At 50.0% G+C, this 26,793-nt stretch overlaps 2 protein-coding genes across 7 annotated transcripts in view; one reads left to right on the forward strand and one right to left on the reverse strand.

Annotated features, from left to right (window-relative positions):
* SAMD4B (sterile alpha motif domain containing 4B) overlaps positions 1 to 14,102 on the reverse strand; it is a 40,280-nt gene extending 26,178 nt beyond the window's left edge. The window contains exon 1 of one of the 3 annotated variants that reach the window (XM_045442377.1): positions 13,982 to 14,099. The gene's annotated coding sequence lies outside the window, so the exon portion shown is untranslated. Of the gene's footprint in view, positions 1 to 10,978; positions 11,242 to 13,981 lie in introns of those variants that run through there. The other 2 variants (XM_045442378.1, XM_045442379.1) reach the window with 2 other exon arrangements.
* A 448-nt stretch (positions 14,103 to 14,550) lies between these two features.
* GMFG (glia maturation factor gamma) lies at positions 14,551 to 24,309 on the forward strand. 4 transcript variants are annotated; one of them, XM_045442382.1, is made up of 7 exons: positions 14,551 to 15,036; positions 19,706 to 19,802; positions 19,935 to 19,984; positions 20,813 to 20,862; positions 23,245 to 23,327; positions 23,824 to 23,897; positions 24,074 to 24,309. In XM_045442382.1, exons 1-7 carry the CDS (start codon positions 15,034 to 15,036, stop codon positions 24,143 to 24,145), a joined length of 429 nt encoding a protein of 142 aa, XP_045298338.1. In that variant the 5' UTR covers positions 14,551 to 15,033; the 3' UTR covers positions 24,146 to 24,309. The 4 variants fall into 4 exon arrangements, with proteins under 4 accessions (XP_045298338.1, XP_045298341.1, XP_045298339.1 ...); XM_045442385.1 differs by having other exon boundaries at positions 14,555 to 14,855; XM_045442383.1 differs by lacking the exon at positions 14,551 to 15,036 and adding an exon at positions 19,152 to 19,277.
* Positions 24,310 to 26,793: the final 2,484 nt, after the last annotated feature.

The following is a 26,793-nucleotide window of genomic DNA, read 5'->3' on the forward strand; positions in this document are numbered from 1 at the left end:
GGAGAATCTTACCTCCTTCAACCCAGCTCTGCCACTCTGGAAAAGGTGCAGCTCTGATCTCTAAGATCCCACTCATCTCTGCTCTGAGGTGAGTCTCCCCCAGACCTCTTCTTCATTCCTCTGAAGGCTACTCCTGACCCAAGTCCCCTGGCTTCCAAAGATGCCTGTCATCCAGACTCCTAAGAGCACGGAGGATGCCAACTTGAGAAGGGTCACATCCAAAGTAAAAAACTCCCAAGCTAGAAAGTGTCCAAATTCCTCTCTTGGATGGGAACTACACAGGAGCTGTGTTAACTGGGCAGACAACAGGCCTATTCTTCAGTTGACTGATTTCTGGACACTACTCCGAAGCCTTTTTTTAAGTGTCTCGAGCTCCAGGTCTCTACTCGCATTTCCTGGTCTGTCCCACAACCAGTGCCTTGGCTCTATCCCCAAACCACATTTGGCTCCACGGACTGAGAACTCCACACAAAGACCCACTGAACTTGCTGGGCTCATGTCTTGCCACCTCCCTGAACTTCCATCCTCTTGCTGAAGAGCGCTGTGAGGTGCATCTGACAATGGCTATGACTCACCTGGCAGATCCTCTGTGGGACACCTGAACAAAGCAAACTGACCCAGATGTCAATCCCCTTGCATATAAGGGCAAGTGTAGGGGAAAATGAAATCTTTTTAAGTTTATTTACTTTTCTGATTAATCTCTACACCCAATGCGGGGCTTGAACTCAAGACTGTGAGATCGAGTTGCACGCTCTTCCAACTGAGCCAGCCAGGTGCCCCAGAAATCTTTTTATTATTTTTTATTTTTTTTAAATTTATTTTGAGAGAGAGAGATGGAAAGAGAGAGTGAGCATGCATGTGCAGAGTAGGGGCTGAGAGAAAGGGAGAGAGAGAATCCCAGGCAGGCTAGGCTCCCTAGGCTCCCTCAGCACAGAGTCCAATGCGGGGCTCGATCTCACAAACTGGGAGATCATGACCTGAGCTGAAATCAAGAGTTGGACGCTTAACAGACTGAGACACCCAGGCGCGCCAAGACATCTTTAAAAAGGAATCAAATGTTGCTCCTGGCTTAAAATCCTCCAATGATTTCCTAAACTAAACCTAAACTAAAACTGAATGGATCTTGGTCTACAGGTCCCTGCAAGACTCCTGTGGCCTCTCCAATTTCATCTGGTACAAGTTTTCTATTCACTAGAACTCTTTCTTCAGACCTATTTATGGTTGGCCCCTACTTGTCACTCAGGTCTCAGCTCAATGTTACTTCCTCAGAGAGAGCTTCCCTGACTATAGGATTTAAGGGATCTGTCTGTCACACTATTTAGGCTACTTCTTCTATATAATTTGACACCCTCAGATATTATTTATGTTTGTTATTTCTCTTTCCACCAAAAAGCAAGCTATATGGTTACCCAGTGCCCAGAATGGTGACTGGCATACAGACGGTTTTCAGTATGTAGTTGCTGAAAGAATGAATAAATAAGGTGAGCATGGAAGCCATAATTGGGATTTCTACAGCCCCGGAGAAGATGACAGAAGGAATGGCCCATAGGATGGGAAACAGACTTGGAAACTCTGTCCTAAGAGAAGTTTGAAGGCACTGAGGAAATTTCCCCGGTGGAAGAGAAGACTTAGAAGGAATGATATAGCGGACTTTGAATATCTGAAGGGGTAGCACACAGGAGAGGAATTAGATTTGTTCTTTTACTCCAGAGGAGAACCAGGGTGGATGGCTCTAAGTGAGAGGGGACACGGGAAACGTTGAGAGTCAAGAAAATTCAGTTCTAGTCTTGCCCTAGACACTGATTCACTTTGACCTGGAGCTAGTCCGCTTCCCTTCTCTACAATGTGAAAGATAAGGAGTCAGACTGGATCAGACACGACAAATGGGTTTTACCTCACAGGCTAACTCCCAACGACTGGTAGTGGCTGGTTGGGGCACTATGGTGTGAAGGATCCAGAAGAAATGAAGCAACAGGAGTATCCATCAAAGGGCAAGGATTAACCAATTGGGGCACACCTCATACAAAGAGATATTACGTAGCTATTAAAAACATGCTTGGGGCGCCTGGGTGGCGCAGTCGGTTAAGCGTCCGACTTCAGCCAGGTCACGATCTCGCGGTCCGGGAGTTCGAGCCCCGCGTCGGGCTCTGGGCTGATGGCTCAGAGCCTGGAGCCTGTTTCCGATTCTGTGTCTCCCTCTCTCTCTGCCCCTCCCCTGTTCATGCTCTGTCTCTCTCTGTCCCAAAAATAAATAAACGTTGAAAAAAAAAAATTAAAAAAAAAAAAAACATGCTTGATTCTGATAGCATACAAAAAACATATCATGTTTACATCTATATATAGTGTTTGATCTTTCACCACCAACCTGCAGGGCTGATCATAAGCTCCATGGTAATACATACAATACAATGCCATTTTCATAAAAAGATAAAAAACCATACAAAAATCCTTACACACCTCATTATATCTACATGTGTATGTGTATAGAGAAATGTGTATAAAGACACACCGTAGGCCGTTCGCACTGGTTTACCTCGGAGAGGAGGAATTATTAACAGTCTCTTTATGTAACTTCGTAGCACTTCACTAGTTGCAAGTAAACACGTATTACTTCTATAATTTTTAAAGAATTAAAAAAAAATTTTTTTTAAGGCTGCATTCTACTATCTGGCTCAGTGAGAAAGAATACTGTGACTGATTATCAATGTTTGCCCTGGATGCAGGATGGATGAGTGGTAGTTCACATGCCTGAAAAATCAGTTTCTCTTCCTACCTCCAACATTTTGTGGATTTCAGCCCTAAGGAGACAGCATCTGCCTTAACATAAGGAAGAATTTTAAAATAATATATCTATCCAAGAATGGAACTGGCTGCCACGTGAGGAGGTAATAGCTCCCTGGCTGCTGGAAGTGGTCAAGTGGAGGCTACATGAACATCCCTTGGGAGTGGGAGGGATTCCTTCACTGGGTGGCAACTCATAGGATAGAAGGACATGTTACTATTTCAGACAGAACATTTGTGACGAGAGGTTTGATATGCCAACAACATGTACGGCAAAAAGATGACCAAATCCACAAAGAGACCAAAGTTGTGCACACTCTTTCCCAGAAACTTTTTCTGGGTTGTTAGTTTTCCAAAGCAACAGCACTGTGCCTCCCAAATAAGCTGACGACCAGAATCTTCTCCCAAGCCAAATGCTATAAGCAAAGGTTTGGGACAGAGCGGGGTCTCAAATATGACACTTATTAAGTCTAGGTTTTGAATGAAGCAGGCTGGTGAGGACTATGGTGAGTTAGAAAGCACATACCCTATCTAAAGGGAGAAGTCGTGATTTTAGCTCTAATCAACTGCTGCCATGTGGGAATGTGGGTCCAGTGTTGTTAGGTTTTAGATTTTTTTTTTTTTAATTTTTTTTTTCAATGTTTATTTATTTTTGGGACAGAGAGAGACAGAGCATGAACGGGGTAGGGGCAGAGAGAGAGGGAGACACAGAATCGGAAACAGGCTCCAGGCTCCGAGCCATCAGCCCAGAGCCCGACGCGGGGCTCGAACTCCCGGACCGCGAGATCGTGACCTGGCTGAAGTCGGACACTTAACCGACTGCGCCACCCAGGCGCCCCTAGATTTTTTTTTTTTTTAAAGGGGAACTGGAAATCTGGATTTTTAAATAAAATTTCCCCTATTTTTAAATATTGGAAACTAATTCACATTAAAACAGCAACAGTGAACCACCATGAGGAACAAACAAAGCACGTGGCCTGCAGTCTTTGGACCAGATGGACACACACTGGGAAAAGACCAGAAGTCTGTGAACTGTCCTTCCCTCAGGCCTCTCTGGTTTATACCTTCAAGCTGCCCAGTTGTTCAGGGAACATGATTGGCAGAGAGGATCTGGTGCCCAACAATGGCTGTGACAGTCCTCAGTAAACACTGGGGGCTTCAGAGAAACAAACAGTTGCTTTTAGGACAGGAGAAGGATGCTGGGTATTTGTTCTGGATGGTGACTAGAGAGGAGAGTGATATGGCTTCTTCTGTCAAAGGGCCAGAGGTCCCCGGCTACCTCTTTTCCTGGGTGGTTGGCAGCAATGAGAAGGGGAGACCTCGGTTAGTGACATGGGCCAGGAAAGAGGCATCACGCTGACTATTCCAAGGCACCTTACATTGTGATGGATTTTGGTGGATCTGCTGCCAACCATCCATGCACATCTTCTGATACCAGCCCCTGAGTTCCCTTTGGAAAATTAGCTGTCTTCCTTGGCTCCAGAAGTAGACATGGCAAGTCCACAGGTCAAGGAAAGTCTTCACTGGACTTCTGCTGGAACCATTGAGGAAAAGAAGTTCTCCATTAGGGTTGCTGAGATTATACATCTCCTGATGTTACTGGCTGCCCCTTCGGCTACCTCAGTGAGAGTCTGCCTCAGAATGAAGCCAACACAGATGAAAGCAGAGTCAAGAGATGAGGGGACAAAGAGGGAGACCTGTTCACATCTGAAGATCTGGATCCAACCTAGTCAGACTGAAGCCACCTCACTCCAGACTTTTCAGTTATATGGACCAATAAATTCCTTTTGGGCTGATGCCAATTTGTGTTTCTATCACTTGAAGTTGGAAGAGCCTTGACTGCTCCCATACAAAAACAGAATTCACCAATGCTCTGATCTCTTTGTCTTTGTGCGACAAAAAAAAGACACTAGAGGGGAATTCCAACGGAAAAGTTCTCAAACAGCCCAACTTACTGCTGCCATATTTGCTCTCTAAGGGACCAAGTAAGCTTCTGTGGAAGCATCTACCAATCCTGGAGGGTGGAAAATAAAGCCAAAATTGGCTAAGAGGTTTTAGGAAAAATTACTCACTAGGCTCCCTTCATTGGCTTCAAAGAAGAAGCAGCCCACAGATAGGAGATGCCTCTGGAGCCAGCTCTCCTCACTTGGAATCAGCACTGTGGAGTCAGATGTAGCTGAAAACGGGTTTCTCCTGCTGACACTTACTTGCTGTGTTGACCTTTGGCAGGTAACTCAGTTTCTTCCTCAGTGAGGCTGGTTATAAGAATGAAGTGAAACAATGTACGTAAAAATACCTACCATGCTTGGCATGTCTTCATATACCATATATCGTGTCATGTGCCAGGCCCTATGCTAACAGCTTTCTGTGGGTGAGTTCATTTAATTCTGAAAATAATACATATGCTATACCTTACACATATACGTGACATACACATATATTACATGCACATATGCACATATACATGTATAACACTATTCTCATTTTATAAATGAAGAAACTGACACACAGAAAAGGTTAAGTCACTTGTCCAAGCCTACACACAGCTAAGCTGAGATTTTCAAGGCCAAACAGTCTGGTTTTATTTTTTTTTTATTTTTATTTTTTTTATTCTTTTTTTTTTTTTTTTAATGTTTATTTTTGAGAGAGACAGAGACAGAGTGTGAGTGGGGGAGGGGCAGAGAGAAAGGGAGACAGAATCCGAAGCAGGCTCCAGGCTCTGAGCAAGCTGTCAGCACACAGCCCGATGTAGGGCCCAAACCCACAAACCACGAGATCATGACCTGAACCAAAGTCGGACGCTTAACCAACTGAGCCACCCAGGCGCCCCACACAGTCTGGTTTTAGAACCCTTGCTTGTTCCTAAGAATATTATAGCCTCCTGTAAATTCCCTTCCATTGCCTAGAAAAGTTGGGTAACAGGTACACCCATTAATGCCAACATCTCTGGATGAATAAGGGGTTTCTATTAGCCTTCCTACCCATTCCTAGCCCTTCTACAGCACACGCCTAGGCCTTTGAGAAACTCATACTTCATGAACAAGGTAATAGGTTAGTTACCTAAGGTTAACTCACCATCCTGACCTGAGCAAGAACAAGAGAATGTCAGATGCCAAGGGAGCTCAACTTCTCTTTTGTAAAAACTAACCATTATTTTCAGAAACTCCTGAAATATGTACACAAAATATGCATACTATTGCCTCAGCTAAGAATGAGGCTTTTGTATGAACAGTCCTGGGGAAGGGAGGGAGAGGAGTGGAGAAGTCAGGGGGGCCTCCTGGAAGATAAGCATAGCCTAGGAAGCTGTGGGAAACCCTGGAGTAGAGAAGCTGGTTCCCTCTCCCCTTACCCCCATGTATTGCTCCCTTTCACTCATCCCACGCTTACAGGTGTTGACCCTTCCCCACTAAAACTCTATCTTTAGCTCTTCCCTTTCTCTATACTTGTATCCTCTCACTTGGATGTAATCAACTCCTATAGATTCAACTATCATCTCTCTGTGGACAACAAAAAATTTCTTAGGTCATCTTTGACTCTTTTTTCTTCCATACGATCTAGTCATCTGGTCTCGATAATTCTTTTTTCTTAACGTTGGCTAAACATGCTATCCTTTTTCTTTCCCAAAACTCAAGTGGCTCTGGGACCAGACTGTCTGGGTTGGAAACAGAATACTACCACTTACTACCTGTGTAACTTTGGGCAAATGATTTCACCATGCTGTGTCTGTTTTCATTTGTAAAATGGTTTTAATAACACTACCTACTTTCATAGAGTTGTTAGCTATTATCATCATCTTGTCACCAATCCCATCAAGTCCTGTTTTCTCTATACACCAAACATATCTATTTCTCTTATTTTTTACTACCATCACCATATTCAAGTCTATCCTTTCTCATCTGGACCAATGTAATGCCTCCTAATCCACCTCCTGCTTCCATTCTTACCCTTGTTCTCCTTGCAGAAACCAGTGAACATTCTTAAACAAACAAAAAAAACCAAAAAAACAAAAAAAATCCAATCATGTCACTGTCTTGCTTTAAAAACCCTTTAACAGGGCCGCCTGGGTGGCTCAGTTGGTTGAGCATCTGACTTAGGCTCAGGTCATGATCTCGCAGTCTGTGAGTTTGAGCCCCGCGTCGGGCTCTGTGCTGACAGCTCAGAGCCTGGAGCCTGCTTCAGATTCTGTGTCTCCCTCTCTCTCTGCCCCTCCCCCGCTCATACTCTGTCTCTTTCTCTCTCTGTCAAAAATAAATAAACATTAAAAAAAAATTAAAAACCCTTTAACAGCTTCCCAAGTCTCTTAAGTGAAAATATAAATTCCTTACCATGGCCTACAAGGCCCTACATGATCTAGCCTCTGTCCCCTCTCCCTCACACTTGTCTCCTTGTTGTTCCTTGAACACATCTCAGGGCTTCTGCCCTTGTTAACCCCTCTACCTGAAGTTCTTCCCCAGATCATCACATGGCTGGTTCCCTGTCTTCAATTAAATCTGGATTCCTGTGTGCCCCAATCTTCCTCATCTCCCCAGTAAAGAGTTTTTGGTCTGAAACACTGAAATCAAAGGCTGCAGCTCTTCCAGAAACGCTTAGATTGTAAGATCCATGGGGGAAGGAAAGACTGTGACTGTATTATTCACTGCCATATATTAAAATTTTTTTTTTTAATTTTATTTTAGAGAAAGAAAGAGAGAGCACACGAGTAGGGGTGAGAGGGAGAGAATCCCAAGCAGGTTCCATGCTCAGCGTGGGGCCCGGAGCTCAATCCCATGATCTTGGGATCATGACCTGAGCTGAAATCAAGAGTCAGATGCTCAGGGGCGCCTGGGTGGCGCAGTCGGTTAAGCGTCCGACTTCAGCCAGGTCACGATCTCGCGGCCCGTGAGTTCGAGCCCCGCGTCAGGCTCTGGGCTGATGGCTCAGAGCCTGGAGCCTGTTTCCGATTCTGTGTCTCCCTCTCTCTCTGCCCCTCCCCCGTTCATGCTCTGTCTCTCTCTGTCCCAAAAATAAATAAAAACGTTGGGGAAAAAAAAAAAAAAATTTAAGAGTCAGATGCTCAACCGACTGAGCCACCCAGGCGCCCCATTACATTTTCAATTCCTAACCTAGCACCTGGCACATAGCACATCCTGAATAAAATATCCGTGAAAAAATTTTCCACCTTGCAGCAGTCCTTTCTCCATCTAAAACAATGTTTAGATTAAAATGCCTTACTCCAAGATCGTCCCACAACTTGGTGCCTTCTCATCTTTCAGGTTATCAGTCTCGATTGTCACCTCCTCAGAGGCCAATTCTGACCTTGAGTATAGTGGCCACAGGCACCCTCTCTTCCATACTATTTTAATTCCTTCATAGCATGGATCACTGATTTCTTTTGTGTATCCTCTCCACCCACCCCCATCAGAAGGTAAGGGCCATGAGTTCCAAGACCTTGACTGTTTCAGTCACTGCTCTATGTCCAGAACCTAAAAAAGTGCCTCCATAAATTGTTTAACTGCTGGAGTTGAGACTTGCATACTCTATATACTGTTGTTCTGTAACTTGCTCTCAATCAGACTGTGTTCAACAAATTTACACTACAATAAAACAAAACAAAACTCTACCCAAAGTAATTTACTTAACTCTCTCAAAGTTCAGAGTCCTGAAAACCCAAAGCTGAGGTACAGGATTGAATACCACTACTCCTGGATTCCATTACCCTACCCTGAGGCTACCACCAAACCTGGCCAGTCACCTCTTCCCTGTCTCTCTCTCTCAGTGGGATCCCAAAGGAAAGTCTGGTTGGATGGGATTAGCCATAAACTCTCTCTGGATCCAAACGATCACAGACTGGAGAATGATTGAGGCTAGAGAACAAGCAAGGAAGGAAACGGCCACCAATATCAGAAAGCTCATGGGATGGAATCACAGCAACCTCAGTTAGCAAGAGAATTAATTCCAGGGTACAGAACTCCAAACATGTCCCTGAGGATCTTCTGTTAGTATTTCACACTTATTCAGGGAAGAAATTGTTTTCAAACTGGGGCTTTAGGGAAAGAGTTCTCTTTCCCCTAAGGGTGTTGAGGTAGGATTAAAGCGTAGGGTTGCTGAAGGCCATCTCTGTCACCACAAAGTAGAAACTTGTTGAGGATGAAGACACTCCTTGTAAAAATGGGCAGAGATTACTGAGAAGATTGTTTTAACTCCTGGATGAAGCTAAGACTGAAGTCATCCTAGCTCTGGACTTTTTAATAACACAATTACTTCATTTTTTGATTAAACTAGCTTGAACTAAGGTTCTGTCATTTATGTCTTTAGAGTCCTGGCTGACATGAACCATTTATTTTTTTTATTAAAAAAAATTTTTTTTAACGTTTATTTATTATTGAGACACAGAGCGTAAGCAGGGGAGGGGTAGAGAGAAGGGGAGACATAGAATCTGAAGTAGGCTCCAGGCTCTGAGCTGTCGGCACAGAGCCCGACACGGGGCTCGAACTCACAGACTGCGAGATCATGACCTGAGCCGAAGTCGGTCGCTTAACCAACTGAGCCACCTAGGTGTCCCGCACCCTTTATTTTTGATAACACTGAGCACTTATACGCAGGACACTGTTTTAGCTACTTCATGTGTTAACTTATGTAATTCTTATAATAACTCTAGAACATAAGATACCATTATTACTTTCATTTTTTAGCTGTGAAAACTAAGAGCCAGGGAAGTTAAGTAGTTGTCTAGGTCACAAAACTGGTAAGTGACAATGCGGGACACAAATCCTGTCCGGCCCCAGAGTCTGCATACTTAACTTATACTATGCTAGAATGCCTCCTCATTGCACCCAACCCTACCTGAACAGAAAATCCAACTCTATGACTCATGGCACTATCATCTTGGGATGGACAGGGTCCAGAAACCTTCTATTTGTGCCACCTGTCCTCAACATTTATGAGATTAGTTGTAGTTTACCTAGCTCAGAGGATTCCCTATGAGGAGCATGAGATGAGAATACATGTGAAGCATTTCAACAGTAACTGGCAAATAATTACTCAATAAACAGTAATCATCGATATTATCACTCTACGGGTCACAAGAGTATAGCTGGCAAATATAATAAAGATGGAAGAGATCTGTTTTCTTTTATCTCTGTCCTTTAAGTGAAGAGAAGAGATGCCATGAGTGGGAGATGAGAAGCCCTTCTTATCTTTGACCTATTGCAAAGCTGTTACCTCTGCCTGGAAGACCACTCATCATTGTCCCAACTCCTGTGGAACACCACCGAGCCCAAATACCACCTTTTCCATGACGTGTCTTTCCAGATAAAGGGCTCCTTCTTTCACTGCCAAATTTCCACAGCATATAATTTGTACCTCATGTTCTGCCCTGTGTACCTGCCCAACCCCTCTAATGTACTGTGAGCTCACTGAAGGCAGGCCCCAGTGTTTATCCTGTGATCTCCATTTCCCCTTCTTGACCCCAGAGAGAAACAGAATCCCTTGGAGAAAGCTGAGAGCCCCAGACTTATAAAGACTTATAAAGGCTGAGGGAGGCTGACAGGCCAATGAGGATGGGGTGAGGCAGGTCACCAAGCATAGGACCTAAGGTAGCTCAGAATCAGGAGGGAGCACAAAGAAAAGTCCCTCAGATAGCAGTGGGTGGGGCACAGAGCTTCTTCTAGGAGGAGAGGCAATGTGCGCTGGGTACAGGAAGAAGACAGGAGGGGGTGGGGAAGGTGTATACAGCCTGAATGGGGAGTGGGATCTGAAAAACTTAGAGATTTCTGGCCAAATGCAGAAGAAAGAGCTACCCTTCTCTAATGATTCCCAATAACTTACAGAAGGCAGATCCCACTTTGTGGGATTCAGAGAGAAACAAGACACATCCCAGTACTTTCTAAACTTGCAGCCCAATGAGGGTGAGTGGACGAGTACATGAACAACTAAAGGGAGAAGGTGAGTAGTGCTCTAGAAGGGAGGGCTCCGGACAGTAAGACACAGAATGAAAAGACCTGAAAGTGCCTTTAAGGGAAGGTGCCTATGCGGTGAGGAACAGATGGAAGATTGGAGATGGACACATGTGTTGAAGGAGACAGCAATCTGAAGCGAGAACACCAAAGGCTGGGGTATGGTGTGCAGGGTAAGCCAGAAGGTGAAAGTGCCAAGGAAGACCTGAAAGGAAACTATTCAAAGGTAGAATATGAAGTAATTGCTCAGAGGATGGGGTAACCTCTCAGGGTAGCCAGAATCCTTCCAAGGAGGGGAAGAAGACTTCCTGGACGGCGGATATTTCCCACAGGCGACTCTTGGGAAAATGAGGACGGGCAGCAGTTCGGAGGCACACCCGGAAGCCTCTTTCAGGGGGCTTTCTGTGGGGGAAAGGGAAATCCTCTCACAGGACAATCATTCTCAAACTTGAGCATGCAGCAGAATCACCAGGAGGGTTCCTGAAAACATTGCTGGGTCCTACGTTCAAGTTTTCTGATTCTGTAGGTCTGGGCTGGACCTGAGAATGTGTGTTTCTAACCAGTTCCCAAGTGATATCGGTGCTGCTGGTCCAAGAACCACACTTTTAGAACCACTGCTATAGGGAAAGGGATTTTTTTTTTTAATGTTTATTTTGGGGGGGAGAGAGAGAGAGAGAGAGAGAGAGAGAGGGAGAGAGAGAGAGAGACAGAGAAAGTACAAGTAGGGGAGGGGCAGAGAGAGAGGGAAAGAGAGACTTCCAAGCAAGCTCTGTGCTGTCAGCGTGGAGCCCGATGTGGGGCTTATCTCACAAACAGAGGATCATGACCTGAGCCGATATCAAGAGTTGGAGGCTTAACTGACTAAGCCACCCCGGCGCCCCTAGGGGAAGGGATTCTTTAGCGAGGAGGCCCTCAGAGGGGGAAAGGAAGGAGAAGGCTGCTGAAAGGAAAATGGGACGAGTCCTCAGGAAGTCTCTAAGGAGGGTGTTAAGGGTCGCTCAGTCTCCAAAAGGAGGAGTCTGTGAGGAGGAAACCTAAGAAAAAAGGTCTCTGAAGGTTGGGATTTCAAGACCTGAGGCTGTCTTTGAGGATCTTTTTATTAAAAGGAGACATGGAGGCTCCTGGAGGAGAGAGGACTAGAGGATGTCGGCAGCCTCGGAGGAGACAAGGAGGCTCAGATCTGAGAGGGACCTCTAAGTTGATTTCAGAGGAAAGAGAACGGAGGAGACGAGAGGGTGCAAACAGGGATTCTAAAAATGCTAAATCGGATAGGGTCCTGAAGGGGGATGCCACAGAAGGAAAACGAAGGGATGTTCCAAAGAAGTCCGAAGAAAGTGCTGGGGATAAGGTTGCTAATACAGAGCAATTTCGACTAAAGGGCGTCTGTGGGAGGCGTGGCTTTCTCAGAGAGATCTTGGATGTACCGGAGCACGATGACAGGGGTCTTTTCAGGAACTCCTCAGAGAACTCAGATGAGGAGAACCCTCTGAGTAAAGTCTTCGAAAGGGTATAATATGGGAAAGGTGGGTCTTCTGAGTGGAAGGGGCGACTGTCAGGGCAGAGAGCTTTTCAGAAAGAATTCCGGGACTTCCTAAGAGCAGGAGCTCAGCTATTTTGAGGGAAGACTGAACAGGGAGGGGGGTTCTAAAGGACCTGAGAGAACCTGTGAGGAAGAGTTCAGGGAGGGAAATCTCTAGGAAAAGCGTCTTAGTAGAAGGCAGGGGGTCTTGGAGCAGCGATTCAAGGGCTTCTGAGGGGGGTGCTAGAAGGGTCTCTGGGAGGGATTTCAAGGGCTTATCTCAATAGGAGGGCTTGAGGGGCTGCTGAGGTCTCTGAGAAGATGTGAGGAGGTCTTGAAAAACTGAATCTCACAGAGGTCATGAAGAGGGTCTTAAGGTTTAAGGGGTTCAAGGAGGTCGGGGGGGGATTTTTAAGGGTTCTCTAAGGAGGATTCTAGAGAAGATCAGAAACTACAAGGGACTTTTTGAGAATCCTGAAGAAATCTCTGCAACACGTGGTGTAGTTTACTGGGAAAGATTTGGGATACATAAAAGGGGTTGTGGAAAAGGCTTCTGGAACATGGGATCGAAATTCTCCACAGAGATTTCAGTGAACCTCTGGAGGAGATATTTGGGATAAGTGAGGGAGGTCTGCGGGAAAGATTCGTAGGGTATGTGAGGGTGATCTCTAGGGCATTTCGCGGTGGTGAGACTTGGGGGAACAGAGGTCTTTGGGAGAAACCCTTGGGATCTGTGGAAGGATCCTAAGGGACGACTCCATAAAGGGGGAGTGTGTCTGAGAGATGGCTGGGGTGTGTGTGTGTGTGTGTGTGTGTGTGTGTGTGTGTGTCGGGGGAGTCGTCTGGGTGACTTTTGGGGACCTGAGGACATCTCAGGGAGTCTCTGAGGAAGTCTTTCAGGGTACACTGGGGACGTTCCAAAGGACATGGTGGCGGGGAGGGGGGCTCAGAGATTTGGGGGGCCACGAGAGGAACGTCTCCCAGGCGATTTCTGGTACGGAGGTAGGTAGGAGGGAAAATTCTCGGGGACGTGTGACAGGGAAGTCCGGGCAGATTGTGGGGATATGCGAAGTAGGTGTCTGGAGGAGATTTCTGGAATGTGCGGGGTCTGGAGGGGCTCTCCGGGAGACTGCAGGAGATTTTTAGGGCTTACGAGGGAGGCTCGGGGAGGAGATATGACACACATTGTTGGAATAGACGAGGAGTGGCCTCCGGGGAATATTTCTGGACGGAGGAGGAGGATGGGGGATCTGGGGCCAGAGGAGGGGTTCGCTGAGGAAGATTTCCAAGACCTAGGCCGGTGTGTGGACAGGACTGTGGGGAGGTAAGGGGGGGGGGGTGTCTCTCGGAAAGATTCCGGGCCGGAGGAGGGGTGCGGGTTTCCAGGGGGCTCGGGGGCAGGTTTCGGGGCGCCGTGGGAACGCCCTCCTGGGAGGTGTCCGAGGCAGACCTGCGGGGGGTGGGGGTCGCGGGGAAGGTCCCCTGGCCCGGCCCCTCGCGGTCCCCAGGGTGTGAGGAGGGTTTCGGAGGGAAGCGTCCCAAGCGGCCCCGGCGGGCGACTCGAGGGTCGGGGCTGGGGGATTCTCTCGAGGGCCGGGACCCCCGAGGCCCGCGCTCGCCGCCGCCCCGCGGCTCGGGGTCCCTGAGGGGGCGGGGCCGCCCGCGCGGCCTGGGGCGCCCTGAGGTGAGCCCGGCGCGCCCCGACCCGCCGCCGCCCCGCCGCCGCCCGGCCCTGCCCGCGACTCACCGCCTCGGCCTCAGCCGCCGCTGCCGCCGTTCGGGCCTCGTCGGGCCCCCGCCGCCGCCGTCGCCCCCTCTCCGGCCCGCGAGCTCCCCTCCCTCCTCCCGCACCGACCACCGCCGCCGCCGCCGCCGCCGCCGTCGCGCTGCGTCACCGCGCCGTGCGTCACCGCCCCTGGCCCCGCCCCGCCGGGGCCGCCGCGCGCCGGCATTAGCTCACGCCGCGGTGACGAGCGGCGCGCCCGCCAACGGGCGGCGAGGGCAGCCCGAAGGGCGGGAGGTGTGCGCGGAGAAAGGCGGGGTCCCGGCGGAGAGGGGAGCGCCGGGGGTTGAGCGAGGCCCAAGAGGCCCGCCCCCTGAGCGGTGGGATTGGCTGGCCGCGGGGCTGACGGGCAGGCGGCCCCGCCGGGGCCTCGGGGCTGGCGGGCGGGGAGGGGGCGGGGCGCGCGCGGCGTTGCCACGGGCAACGGGCGCGGCGGAGCCGGGGATTGGGCCTCCCGGCCCGCAGGGGGCAGTCTCGCGCGCGTCTCGCTCAGCAGCCGCTAGCTAAGTCACAATTCCTGAACCTGGTGATCGGGCGGGCCTCCCCGCCGTTCTTGCACGCCCGGCCTGAGGCCTGGGCCCAGCTGGGCCGAGCCGCCAGGTTACGAGTTGGCGCTCAGGTTTCTGGAGTCTCAGCTTTTACCACCGCAGCCCTCTCTGAACCTGTTGCTTCGTCTTTCAATTGGGACTAGGATTGAAAGAGACGATGCGTAGAAAGCGCTTGGCACAATGGAGGCCGTCAACAAATGGGAGTTGTTGCTTTGACTATTGTAATCTGTTCATTCCACAAACTTTCCTGGATCTGGTGACTAAGCGGAGCGGGGGCCCTCACCCAGAAGGTGACAGAGAAATGGCTTGTTAGTGGAACTCAAAGAAAATGCGGTCGGGGTGGATGGAGTGTAGAGCTCCAAGCAAGGAGCGGTGGGAAATGAGCTGTGGCCAGGTGTTTGGCCGCTTGAGGGAGTTTGTCTTGAGGACACTAGGGAGCCATGGAAGGGCTTCAAGCCAGGGAGAGTCATGGTGAGTTGCGGGTTTGGAAAGATGGCTCTGGCTTTCATATGGAGCATGGATTGGAGGAAGTATAAAACTGGGGGCCTTCAGTCCAGGGAGGCCATTGGGGTGGGACTGGGGCGTTTGCACCAGGGGGGACCTTGGGAAAGGGAGGGGGTGTGGACGTGGCCGGGGTGGGGGGGGGGGACGCCCAGGAGGCCGAGTGAACCTGCCCTGGGACTGACTGGCTGAAGATGGGGAGAGAGGGTGAAATCCAAGAAAAGGTCCCTGGCTGGGGCATTGGGGGTTGGTGGTGCCTCCCAGAACAGGTCTGGAAGATTCTCAGCCCAGTGCAGGCCACCTAGCAGCAGGGGCCAGGAGGCTGCATAGCTCTGGGTCTGGAGCTTAAGAGAGAAATTGGGGCTGGGAACCAAGATTTGAGGATCACCAGAGGTGGTGACTGAAGTTGTGGGTGTTAGCGATCTAGCCTGGAGAGGGTATGAGGGTGAATGGAGACAAGGACCCAACAGAACCCTGACAGAAGGGGACACCTAAGGTTTAAGCAAAGGAATCGAGGGTCTCGAAGATTGGAAAGGAGCAGCCAGACAGAAAGGAAGGCGTGAGAAAAGGTCATTTCATGCCAGGGTGGGGGATATCACAAACCCCATCCACTACCCTTACATTTAAGCAAAAACTTTCACACCCTATAGAGTAGTTGTGCTTGAAAGACACACAAAGACTCATTTATTCATCCAACAATACTTAGGTACCTAATATGTATGTGTCAGGTGCTGTTCAAGGTTCTAGAAATTCAACAGTGGAACAAAGCACATAAATATCTCCACCCCACACTTACGTTCTGGTTGAGGGGACACAAACAATAAATAAATACAATGTGACTCAGTGATAGTACTATGGAGTAAAATAAAGCAAGCTGAGGGGATGGAGTGATGAGGTCAGCACTATTTTAGGTGGGGAAAGACCTCTTGGGTCAGGTGAGATTTGAACAGGTATCTGAAGAAATGAAGGGGTTTGGGCACCCAGGTGGCTCAGTTGGTTAAGCGTCTGACTTTTTTTTTTTTTTTTTTTTTTATGTTTGTTTATTTTTGAGAGAGAGAGACACGGCGGAGCAGGGGAGGAGCAGAGAGAGAGGGAGACACAGAATCTGAAGCAGGCTCCAGGCTCTGAGCTGTCAGCACAGAGATCCGTGAGATCTCTGACCTGAGGTGAGCTGTGAGATCCATGACCTGAGCCGAAGTCGGATGCTTAACCGACTGAGCCACCCAGGCACCCCAGCATCTGACTCTTGATTCTGGCATGGGTCATGATCTCACGGTTCATGGGTTTGAGCCCCGCATTGGGCTCTGCACTGACAGTGTAGAGCCTTCTTGGGATTCTCTCTCTGCCCCTCCCCTAATCTCTCTCTCTCTCTCTCAAAAATAAATAAGTAAACATTAAAAAAAAAAAAAAAAAAGGAAATGAAAGGATAAACCATAAGGGGAAGAGGGTTCCAGGGAGAAGGAACAGCAAATGCAAAGGTACAGTGGCAGGATTATTTGCAGAACCACAAAGCGGCTAACGTGGCTGGAGTGGGGTGAGCAAAGAGGATGGTAATAGAAGACAAGGTCCAAGTGGTAATTGAAGAGGGGTGGTGGCAGATAAAGGCCACCGTAAGGACTTTAGCTTTTACCCAAACAATATGGAACCATAGGGGGATTTTGACAGAGGAAGTATGTCGTATGCCTTGGGTTTTATTAGGATCCCTCTAGCAGTCCTAGAGAGTACTCTAGAAGAGTAGACTGTGTGAGGGGAAGCGGGGACAGTGAGGAGGCTGCTGGGAGAGTGAGGACAGGGAGGAGGCTGCTGGGCAGGACCAGAGTACAGGCCGTGGTGGTGGTGGGGAGGGTGGGAAGTGGGCAGGTTCTGGTTACATTTTGAATTTCAGAACGAGGAAGTTCTGATGTATGCTGAGCTGGGTTAAAGATGACTGAGATCCATGGGGCGCCTGGGTGGCTCAGTCAGGTGGGCGGCCGACTACAGCTCAGGTCATGATCTCGCGGTCTGTGACTTTGAGCCCCGCATCGGGCTCTGTGCTGACAGCTCAGAGCCTGGAGCCTACTTCCGATTCTGTGTCTCCCTCTCTCTCTGCCCCTTCCCTGCTTGCTCTCTCTCTCTCTCTCTCTCTCCCCAATAATAAACATTTAAAAAAAATTTAAATATGACTGAGATCCAGGTGGACACATCCGCTGGGCAGCTGCATGTAGGAGTCTAGAGTTCAGGGAGAGGCCCAGGCTGGAGAAATACTGAGGGTGTCCCCTTTGAAAGCTGAGAAACTGGATGAGATCAGGAGGCGAGGAAGGTAAATGGAAAAGAGAAAGGGACAAAGGACGGAGCCCCTAGAACACCCCACTGTCAAAAGGAAGAATCAGCAAGAGAAGCCAAGAAGTTGCAGCTAGAGGACTCGGAGGAAAACCAGGCCAGGGTGTTGTTCTGAAAGCCAAGTGAAGAAAGTGTATCAGGGCACAGGGAGTGATGGACGGTGTCACATGCAGCTGACAGCACATGACAGATGAAGACTGAGAATTGACCGTTAGGTCATTGGTGGCCCTGACAAGGGTATGTCAGAGAATGGGGACAGGAGTGACAATCTGCTGGGAGAGAGTTGAAGAGAAAATTGGGAGGAGAAACTGCAGGCAGTGAGCGTAGACGATTCCTTCTAGAAGTTTGCTAAAAGGGAAGGAAATGAATGGGCAGTGGCTGGATGGAAGATAGGATTCTTAGTGTTTAAAAAGGAAGACCTGGGGTGCCTGGGTGGCGCAGTCGGTTAAGCGTCCGACTTCAGCCAGGTCACGATCTCGCGGTCCGTGAGTTCGAGCCCCGCGTCGGGCTCTGGGCTGATGGCTCAGAGCCTGGAGCCTGTTTCTGATTCTGTGTCTCCCTCTCTCTCTGCCCCTCCCCCGTTCATGCTCTGTCTCTCTCTGTCCCGAAAATAAATAAACGTTAAAAAAAAAAAAATTTTTAAAAGGAAGACCTAACCCCACATGGAGGCCAAGAGGAAAGATCCAGTGGGGGTGGGAACATTGGTGATGCAGAGAGAGGGAGGACAGCAACAGTGAGACCTGTAAGCAGATGGGACAGGGTGGGAACCAGTGCCCATGGAGGGGCTTGAGGAAAGCTTGTTCACTACACTTGTCCATGGGGCCAGCACAGCGGGCCAGCCAACGTGGAGCTGGGACCTGTGAAGATTCTTTTTTTTAATGATTGTTTATTTTTGAGAGAGGCAGCAAGTGGAGGGAGAGGACAGAGAAAGAGAGAATCTCAAGCAGGCTAAGCGCTGTCAACACAGAGCCTGATGCGGGGCTCGAACCCATGAACTGAGAAATCATGACCTTAGATGAAACCAAGAGTCCGGCACTTAACCGACTGAACCCTCCCCCCCCCCCCAGGTGCCCCTATGAAGAGTCTCTTTGGTTTGCTTATATTTTCTCACTGAAATACATGGAATTTTCCCATACATTACATTCCCTTTTATTTCTCCTTTGTATGACAGGACATTATATTGATTCAGGGGGGAGGAATTTATGTACATAAGTAGGTTACATTACCCAGGAATTTCATTTCAGAGTGGGAAAGGGGCAACACAAAATGCACTTAATAAAAAAGGGGGTACCAGTCTGACAGAATTGAACACCACTGTTGTAGGGCCGATTATTAGGCCCCTGAGGTTGAATGGCAGGCAAAAAATTCACCATTACCTGGGCTCTGTGGAGCCTCCATTTCCCCATCAGCACAACAAATGACAGTTTGATTAGCAAACATCCCTAAGTTCCCCCTTTTCTGCTCCAGAATTAAAATATTCCAGATGGGAGAGATCCAGGAAAGCTTCCTGGAGGAGGGGAGGAGTTAAAGAGCTCATTGTTATCTACTCTGTATTGAGTATGTCCACCATACCAGGAGGTATGTGAAGCTATTTTATCCTCACAAGAATCCTGAACCAGAGGGGCGAAGTTATTTAGCTAGGATCACACAGCAAGGCAGCATTCGAACCCAGGTCTAGGTGATTGCAAAGCCTGGGAGGTCCTGGCAGATGAGGGGAAGGAAGGAAGGGGAGGGGCCTTCTGAGACAGTTGTCCCAGAATGGGCATAAACAGGATGTGGTGGTGGATGAAACCTTTCCCCTGCCCCACACCCCGCCCCCTGAAGCCTTGGTCCCCACCCCTAGAAGACAGCGGAACTGAGAAAAGAAGAGGCCTGTGGACAGACAAGTCATGGTCAGGGGGCCAGGGGTTGTATGGGAAGGGCTGGGGGCTGGGAGAGTGCCTGGGTGAAGGTCAGGCTGTGGGATAGAGGTCAGGGGCTAGGAGGGTGACCCCTGTGGCAAAGGGCCTGGCTGGGGGGAAGAGAGATGCCGTTTCCGGGTTTAGCCCCAGGCAGGCAGGCAGATCCTTGGGTCCCCTTGACCGTTCCCCAAGTGTGCCTGCTGAGCGGGCTGGAGTCTAGCCTCTACTCTGCACCCCAAGGGTGTGCATGGTAAGGGACAGTGTCTGCCCTAAGGAAAGGGCACTTTTTCCTAATGTTCACAGAAGCATCCTATGAGCCGTCAGGGCCCTCCTCTTTACTAGTGGAGAAACTGAGGTTTGGGGAAGGGGGCAGGGGCTGGGTCCAGGTCAGCTCAGCTATGCTTGGGCTTCCCTGGCAGTCTGATTCCCTGGTGGTGTGCGAGGTGGACCCAGAGCTAAAGGAAAAGCTGAGGCAATTCCGCTTCCGAAAAGAGACGGACAACGCAGCCATAATAAGTGAGTGTCATCTTCTCCCCTGGAAGGATGGGTGAAGGGGTGGGGACAAACAAGGAAGTCTGCGCCAGTGTCACGGGGGGGGGGGGGGTGGATGGAAGGGGCGTCTAACCCCTGTGTGCCATCCCTCCCCAGTGAAGGTGGACAAAGACCGGCAGATGGTGGTGTTAGAGGAAGAATTTCAGGTGAGGGGCTGGGAGGGATGGGACCCCCCCCCCCAGAAGTGCAGGGTGGGACTGGGAGAGCCAGGGGGCTGGAACTGATGCTCAGAGCTTGACCCCGGGGGCCAGAAAGGCCTGGGGGTCAAGTTCCCGCTCAGTTGTGACTCGAGGCAAGAGATTTCACCTGCATGGGTCTGTTTCCTCATCTGTGAAATGGGGATACCGGTACCTCTCTCTCAGGGTTGTCTATGGATTCAATGATTTAATCCTTGTAGTGGGTTTAGAAGAAGGCCTGGCTCAGTGAAATGATGATGATGACGGTGACGATATTTTATTGGCACTTAAATGGGAGTTTCCAGAGAAGTGAAAAAAAAAAAAAAAAAAAAAAAACGAGCGGAAATCCTGTAAAAGGGTAGAGCCCACCCTTTCTTTCCTCACTGTCTTTATCAGTAACATGGGGATGATAATAAAGCTTACTTCATAGTATCGTGGTAAGAATTGGGGGGAGGGTGGCCCACGGAGGCTGACGCTGGGGCTGATCGACGGGAGGGGGATTGGCCAGGAGCTGGGCTCTCTCAGGTCCTCTGAAAGGCAGGGCAGCAAATGGTTACGATTTGAACCCAGGTTCAAATCTGAATCGTGCTGCTCGCTATCTGCAACCTTGAACAGGTGTCGTAACAACTCTGGGCCTCAGTTTGCTTACCTGTAAAGTGGGGGTAATAACAGAACCTACCCCACAGCCTTGGGGGAAAGGTCAATGAGTTGATCTGTGTGTGTTTCTTAGACCAGTGTCTTGGCAAGTGCTTGGAAGTGCTTATTTAATGTCAGTCTTTTCTCCCCCCCCCCCCCCAGAACATTTCTCCAGAGGAACTAAAAACAGAGCTGCCAGAGAGACAGCCGAGGTATTGTGGGGGAAGGAAGGGGAGGGTCAGGCCAGGGGGAGAGGGGTGATGATGAAGGAACAGACAGAGGAGCCCCTTGGATTCCTGTCTTTTTTTTAATTTTTTTTTTCAACGTTTATTTATTTTTTGGGAGAGAGACAGAGCATGAACGGGGGAGGGGCAGAGAGAGGGAGACACAGATTCGGAAACAGGCTCCAGGCTCTGAGCCATCAGCCCAGAGCCCGACGTGGGGCTCGAACTCACGGACCGCGAGATCGTGACCTGGCTGAAGTCGGACGCTTAACCGACTGCGCCACCACCCAGGCGCCCCTTGGATTCCTGTCTTAATCACGGGCTCTGATCCGTGTTTGAGGCCACGAATTCACACCCCAGGACCTTTTGTTTATTGCAGAGGTTTATACTGACAGTCACGTGACATTAGAGCTGGATTATTTTTTCCTTTGGGTACAAACTTTGTTAGATTTTGGTCTCCTTATTGCATTTCATTAAACAAAAAATGAAAAAAATTTCCTTTTTCTTTTTTTTTTTTTTTAATTTTTTTTTTTCAACGTTTATTTATTTTTGGGACAGAGAGAGACAGAGCATGAACGGGGGAGGGGCAGAGAGAGAGGGAGACACAGAATCGGAAACAGGCTCCAGGCTCTGAGCCATCAGCCCAGAGCCCGACGTGGGGCTCAAACTCACGGACCGCGAGATCGTGACCTGGCTGAAGTCGGACGCTTAACCGACTGCGCCACCCAGGCGCCCCAAAAATTTCCTTTTTCAACGCACGAGAATATTTGGGGCAGCAGAGGAGTTATTTGACCTTTAACGATTGGAGGGAATCCTGTGCGAAGCCACACGAGGCTGGTGCTTTTTGTATGGAGGAGCTCTTTGACCCTTCTATGAAATCTAGTCTGTTTAGAGTTTTCATCTCCACTGGGGTGAATTTTGGGTGCCCCAGGATTGCAACCCTCAATCTCAGGCTCTAGATCTCAGCCAGGATCAGCTCCCTAGGTATCTGACAAGTATAGTCACATTGGGCCTCATCCACAGAAGGGAAGCCTCAAACACAGGGCTTTTTTTTTTTTTTTTTTTTTTTTAAGTTTATTTACTTTGAGAGAGAGAGAGAGCAAGAGTAGACAAGGGACAGAGAGAAAGGGGGAGAGAGAGAATCCCAAGCAGGCTCCACACTGTCAATGCAGAGCTCGATGTGGGGCTCGAAACCACAAACTGTGAGATCATGACTTGAGCCAAGATCAAGAGTTGGATGCTTAACTGACTGAGCCACCTAGGTGCCCCTCGAACACAGAGCTTAATGCTCTGTGGCTGCCTGCCATCTGGAAATTTTTTATGGTTTTATCTTTGACCTTGTGTTTTGTGTAAGGGTCTGATAGGGCAACGGAGCATGTGCTGGGGGCTCGGAGCCTCCTCCGGCTCACACATGGTCCCTCCTCTGGCCCTGGACAGCTTCTCCCCTGGTCACTGCCACCCAGTGAGTGCTGCTGCCCTCTGCCCCAGTCAGGGGCCTGAGTGCACATGTTGGGGGAGGGTCAGAGTCAGGGTCAAGGTTGGCACACACCCCCTGCATGACAAGTTCCAGGGTTTGCAAGCAGCTGTACTTCCCCTGCGTGTGTGCTCATGCCCAAGAGAGCCTGACTTTAGGTAGCAAACGTGAAAAGACTGTCATCACGGGGCGCCCAGGTGGCTCAGTCTGTTAAGCATCCAACTCCAGATCAGGTCATGATCTCCCCGTTTGTGGGTTCGAGTCCCGCATCGGGCTCTGTGCTGACAGCTCAGAGCCTGGAGCCTGCTTCGGATCCTGTGTCTCCTTGTCTCTCTGCCCCTCTCCCATTCACACATGCTTTCTCTCTCTCAAAAAAAGTAAACTTTAAAAAAACAGAAAGACCACAGTCAGTCTGGAGACAGACTGCAGAAGAAGAACAGCCTTTCTCCTGCCTTTGGAACAACAGGCCCCATGTGTTCATTTTGCGCTGGGCTTGGAAGTTATGTGGCTGGCCCTAGTCTCAGGCCAGAGATCTAGAGCTCTGGACAGTACTGCATAGTGCTTGAGCCCTTACACTCCGGCACTGAATTTCCTGGGCTCAAATCTTTCCTCTGTCCACAGAACCTCGGGTAAGTGACCTTACTTCTCTGGGCCTCAGTTTTCCCATCTGTAGTATGGGGATAATGATAGCACTTATGTCATCGGTTATTGTGAATCGAACAAGCACCTCCTATTTGATTTTCATTTTGCATTTGAGGCCAGCATCCTGGGTCTCATCTGTTAACCCTAGGCTCTCAGACTCAGGCAAGATTTCAAGATTGTGGGCTCCGGCAATGGGCCCTGGACCTGGGCGCCAGGCCGAAGTATTGAATTTGAATCCCCTTTCACTGGTGTAGGTTCGTGGTTTACAGCTACAAGTATGTGCACGAGGACGGCCGAGTGTCCTACCCCTTGTGTTTCATCTTCTCCAGCCCCGTGGGTGAGACACAGCTGACACCTGTCCTGATAAGGGGGGGTCTTAGATGCTGTGTGTGCGGCATGCGAGAGTGTGTATGTGGGTGCAGGTACATGTGACCGGGCACTGTGTGAATGTGTGTATACGTGACTTGGTGAGTACGGGAGCGTGTGGCGCATGTGGTGTGTGCGTGTGTGTGGGGGTTGGGAGGGCAGCGGGGTGGGGGTGGGGGCTCAGATTCTTTAAGAATCCACCCATCCTCCTCAGTCCCAAGGTGTATAAGCAAGTTAGCCTCTTCCTTTTCCTTAGAAGCCCTTTCTGGCCTCTAAACCACCTCCAGGAACCCTCGGAATAGCAAGCCCCCAAACAAGTCCCAAAACTCTGAGTAGAGCTTCAAGAGACCACCTTGGAACAGCTCCCAAGACCCTTAGAAAAACTTCAGAGCCTGTATGACGTTGCTAGGGCCTTAGTGATAACCGGGGTCCCCCAGTTATGCTCCCTTCTCCTTTTTCCCATGCAGGCTGCAAGCCTGAACAACAAATGATGTATGCGGGGAGTAAAAACAGATTGGTGCAGACGGCGGAGCTCACAAAGGTCTGGGCCTGGGGCTCCCCAGTGTTAGGGAGGAGGAGGGGGAGGGTCTGGGCTTCCAGGTCTGAGGGAGGATGGGCTGAGGGTCCGGGACTCCAATTCTGAGGGAGGAAGGGGCCAGCGTGCTCGCCCTCTGAGTTCCTGATTGGATCTCAACGCTGAGACCTCTCCCCGCCCAGGTGTTTGAAATCCGCACCACTGAAGACCTCACCGAGGCCTGGCTCCAAGAGAAGTTGTCTTTCTTTCGTTGACCTCTGGGTTGGGGAACTGAAATCCTCATGTCTGAATTCCTGAAGAGACTGGGGACTCGGACCCCTAAGGACCTGAACATCCGAAACCCTAAAGAAATTAAAATGCAAGAACTCCTCAGCAGGAGGAGTTTAATTTAAAGAAATTAAAATGCAAGAGATCCTCAGCTCTCAGTTTGTTTCTCATTGTGGGCCCTAGCCGACAGTCCCTGCAGTACCGGCCTTGGGCCAGCAGAGGGCAGGCAGACCAAGTGGATGGCCGTGAGTCCCAGGAGGAAAAGAGGATACCGATTTCTCAGAAAGGGAGGGGCCTGTAGGTTTTTCTAGGGTGTGTGGGTGTGTGGGTGGGTGGGAGGATGGAAGGGGGGCTAGGTTTCCTGGAGGAATGGGAAAATATCTGAATCCGGGAGGGGCCACTCCCAAGGGGAATAAGGACACCTGAATTCCTGAGAGGAAAAACGAGGCCGAGGGCCCATTTCCCCTCCTCCCACTTTCCCACCCCCGGCTCTAGGGGCACCAGACATTAGCCTGCACTGAATGCTACTTTCCTCAGTGAGCCCCCAGGCAGGAAGAATTTAAAGGCAGAAAAGTTGTTAAAGGATCAAATGTAATTGCTTCAAGGGAGTTGCTGGGGTGAGTGGTTTGTGTGCTTAGGTAGGCCTGGGGGCCCCAGACTGGGGTAGGGGAGAGGATCCTGGACTCTCAGTGGACCCCTGAGGGGTATGAGGTTGAAGGGCAGGAAAGGGACACCCTACCCGCCCCAGTGTGGAGAGTTTTCTTTCTTCTGGCATCTCTGAGCCTTTGACTCTCTCAGGCTCTCTTTGTCCCTGAGGGACATTTATTGAGCACCCACGGTGTACCAGGCTCCGAGAGTTCTGAGATGGGCAGGTCTTCACAGAGATAAATCACCCTTTCTTTCTCTTTGCTTCTCCTCCTGGTCTCTGTTCCTCCCTCTGTCCCCAGATCCAGGGACCTGGGAGCTCCCTCCCCACACACCGCCCCCCCCCTTCCAGGTTCCCTGTTGAGAGGTGTTCGTTGCCATGGAAACAATGACACAATGACCTTGGGTTTGGGCAGCCCCTCCCCCAGCCCTGTCATTCCTGGGGGAGGGTCCACAAGCCCAGCTCCAAGCCCTCCCCAGCCCTCCCCGCCAGAGCACACCATCCCCCTCACCACTCCGCTCAACTCAACACTTGCCCCCCTTGTTTCCAGACTGGACCAGCCCTTTGCAAAGATAAGTCGCCCCCCTCTCTCCGCCCCCTGCCAGCATTTGGGGGAGGGGCGGATTTGAGCGCCTCTCTGACACCAGTCCTGGTGCCCTCCCCACCCCATCTCTGGCCAGGCACGTCTCTACTTCTCCCTCTGATCATAGCCTCAGTCTCTGATGGCTAGAGATGGAAGAAGAGGGCTGGGGATAGGAGGGGCCGTTCAATTAAGAGGCCAAGCAACTGCCGTCCTGCAGAGGTCTGAGAGGCAAAAGAACTTGTCCAAGGTCATGCACTTACGTGATCAATAACAGTTAACGCTCTGATTGAGGGCTTCCTATGTGCCAGGTACTTCCAAAAGCACTTTATAGGTATTAACTCATTTAATCCTTACAATACCCTATGAAGATGGCATCCTTATTATCCCCAATTTACAGATGAGTAAACTGAGGCAAAAATTTTGGCAAAGCCAAAAGTAATTGCCTGAAGTCCCACTGGTAGTGGTTTGTACAGTTAAAACTTCCAACTCAAGGCTATCTGGTGGTCAATGGCCACTCCCTTTCTCAGGCAGGGGGTTTAGGGAATCAGCTCTTCCTCCTTCCCACGTAGTTGAACTTCTGTCGGCATCCAGGCTCATGATTGCAAACAATCCAATCAGAAAGAAGCATGTACGAGGAGTTGCCCAATCAGGAGCAGGGAGTTTGGAAAGCAAGGACCAATCAGAGAGGGTGGCTCTAGGGACTGCCCAATGCAGAGTAGGTTTGGCTAGAGGGATTGTGGGGGAACCAATCAGAGAGGCCATAACAGAATACACTATCCAATGGAGAGTCAGCACAATGGGGCGTGGCTCTAGCTTTGGGGCCACTCCTTCAAGGGGCCCCCAAACAAACTAGGGACCACCTTCTCTCCACCAACCTTCTCCTGGGCTTCCGCAGATCCAGGCTGCGTAATTTTTAAATCCAGGCTGTAGGTTTTCCCTGGGGGCACTTCTTCTTGCTAACCTTCAAGGAAAGTAGGGCTTATGTTGGAGAGGAAGAAACGGGATTTAGGGCAGAACTGAGAATGGCAAAAGGACTAGGCAAAAGGGACCAGTGCCTGGCCTGAAAGCTAGATGCTTTTGGGGTGGAGTTTAAGGTGCAGGGGGGAGTGCAGGGGCTAAGTGTGGGGGGATTGGTGGGTGGACCTAGGCCTGAGGGGCAAACTTAGGTCAGAAAGGGCTGGGGAGTTTTGCTTTGGGCGGAGTCTTGGAGACCGGGTGGACCTAGGCTTGGGGGCGGGGCCGAACTGTGGAAGTGTGAGAATGGTTTTGGGTCTCCGTTAGAAAATCTGGGTCAGGAATCAACGCAGAGGGAAACTTCTACCTGTTGCCCTCTTTTCAGGCCAATTCACATTCCCTGACCTTAGGGGACATTCTCTACCCGCCTCCCCTCCCCCACCCCCCCCCCA

Source organism: Leopardus geoffroyi, chromosome E2 (genome assembly GCF_018350155.1).
Source record: "Leopardus geoffroyi isolate Oge1 chromosome E2, O.geoffroyi_Oge1_pat1.0, whole genome shotgun sequence".
In the NCBI taxonomy this organism is placed as follows: Eukaryota; Metazoa; Chordata; class Mammalia; order Carnivora; family Felidae; genus Leopardus; species Leopardus geoffroyi.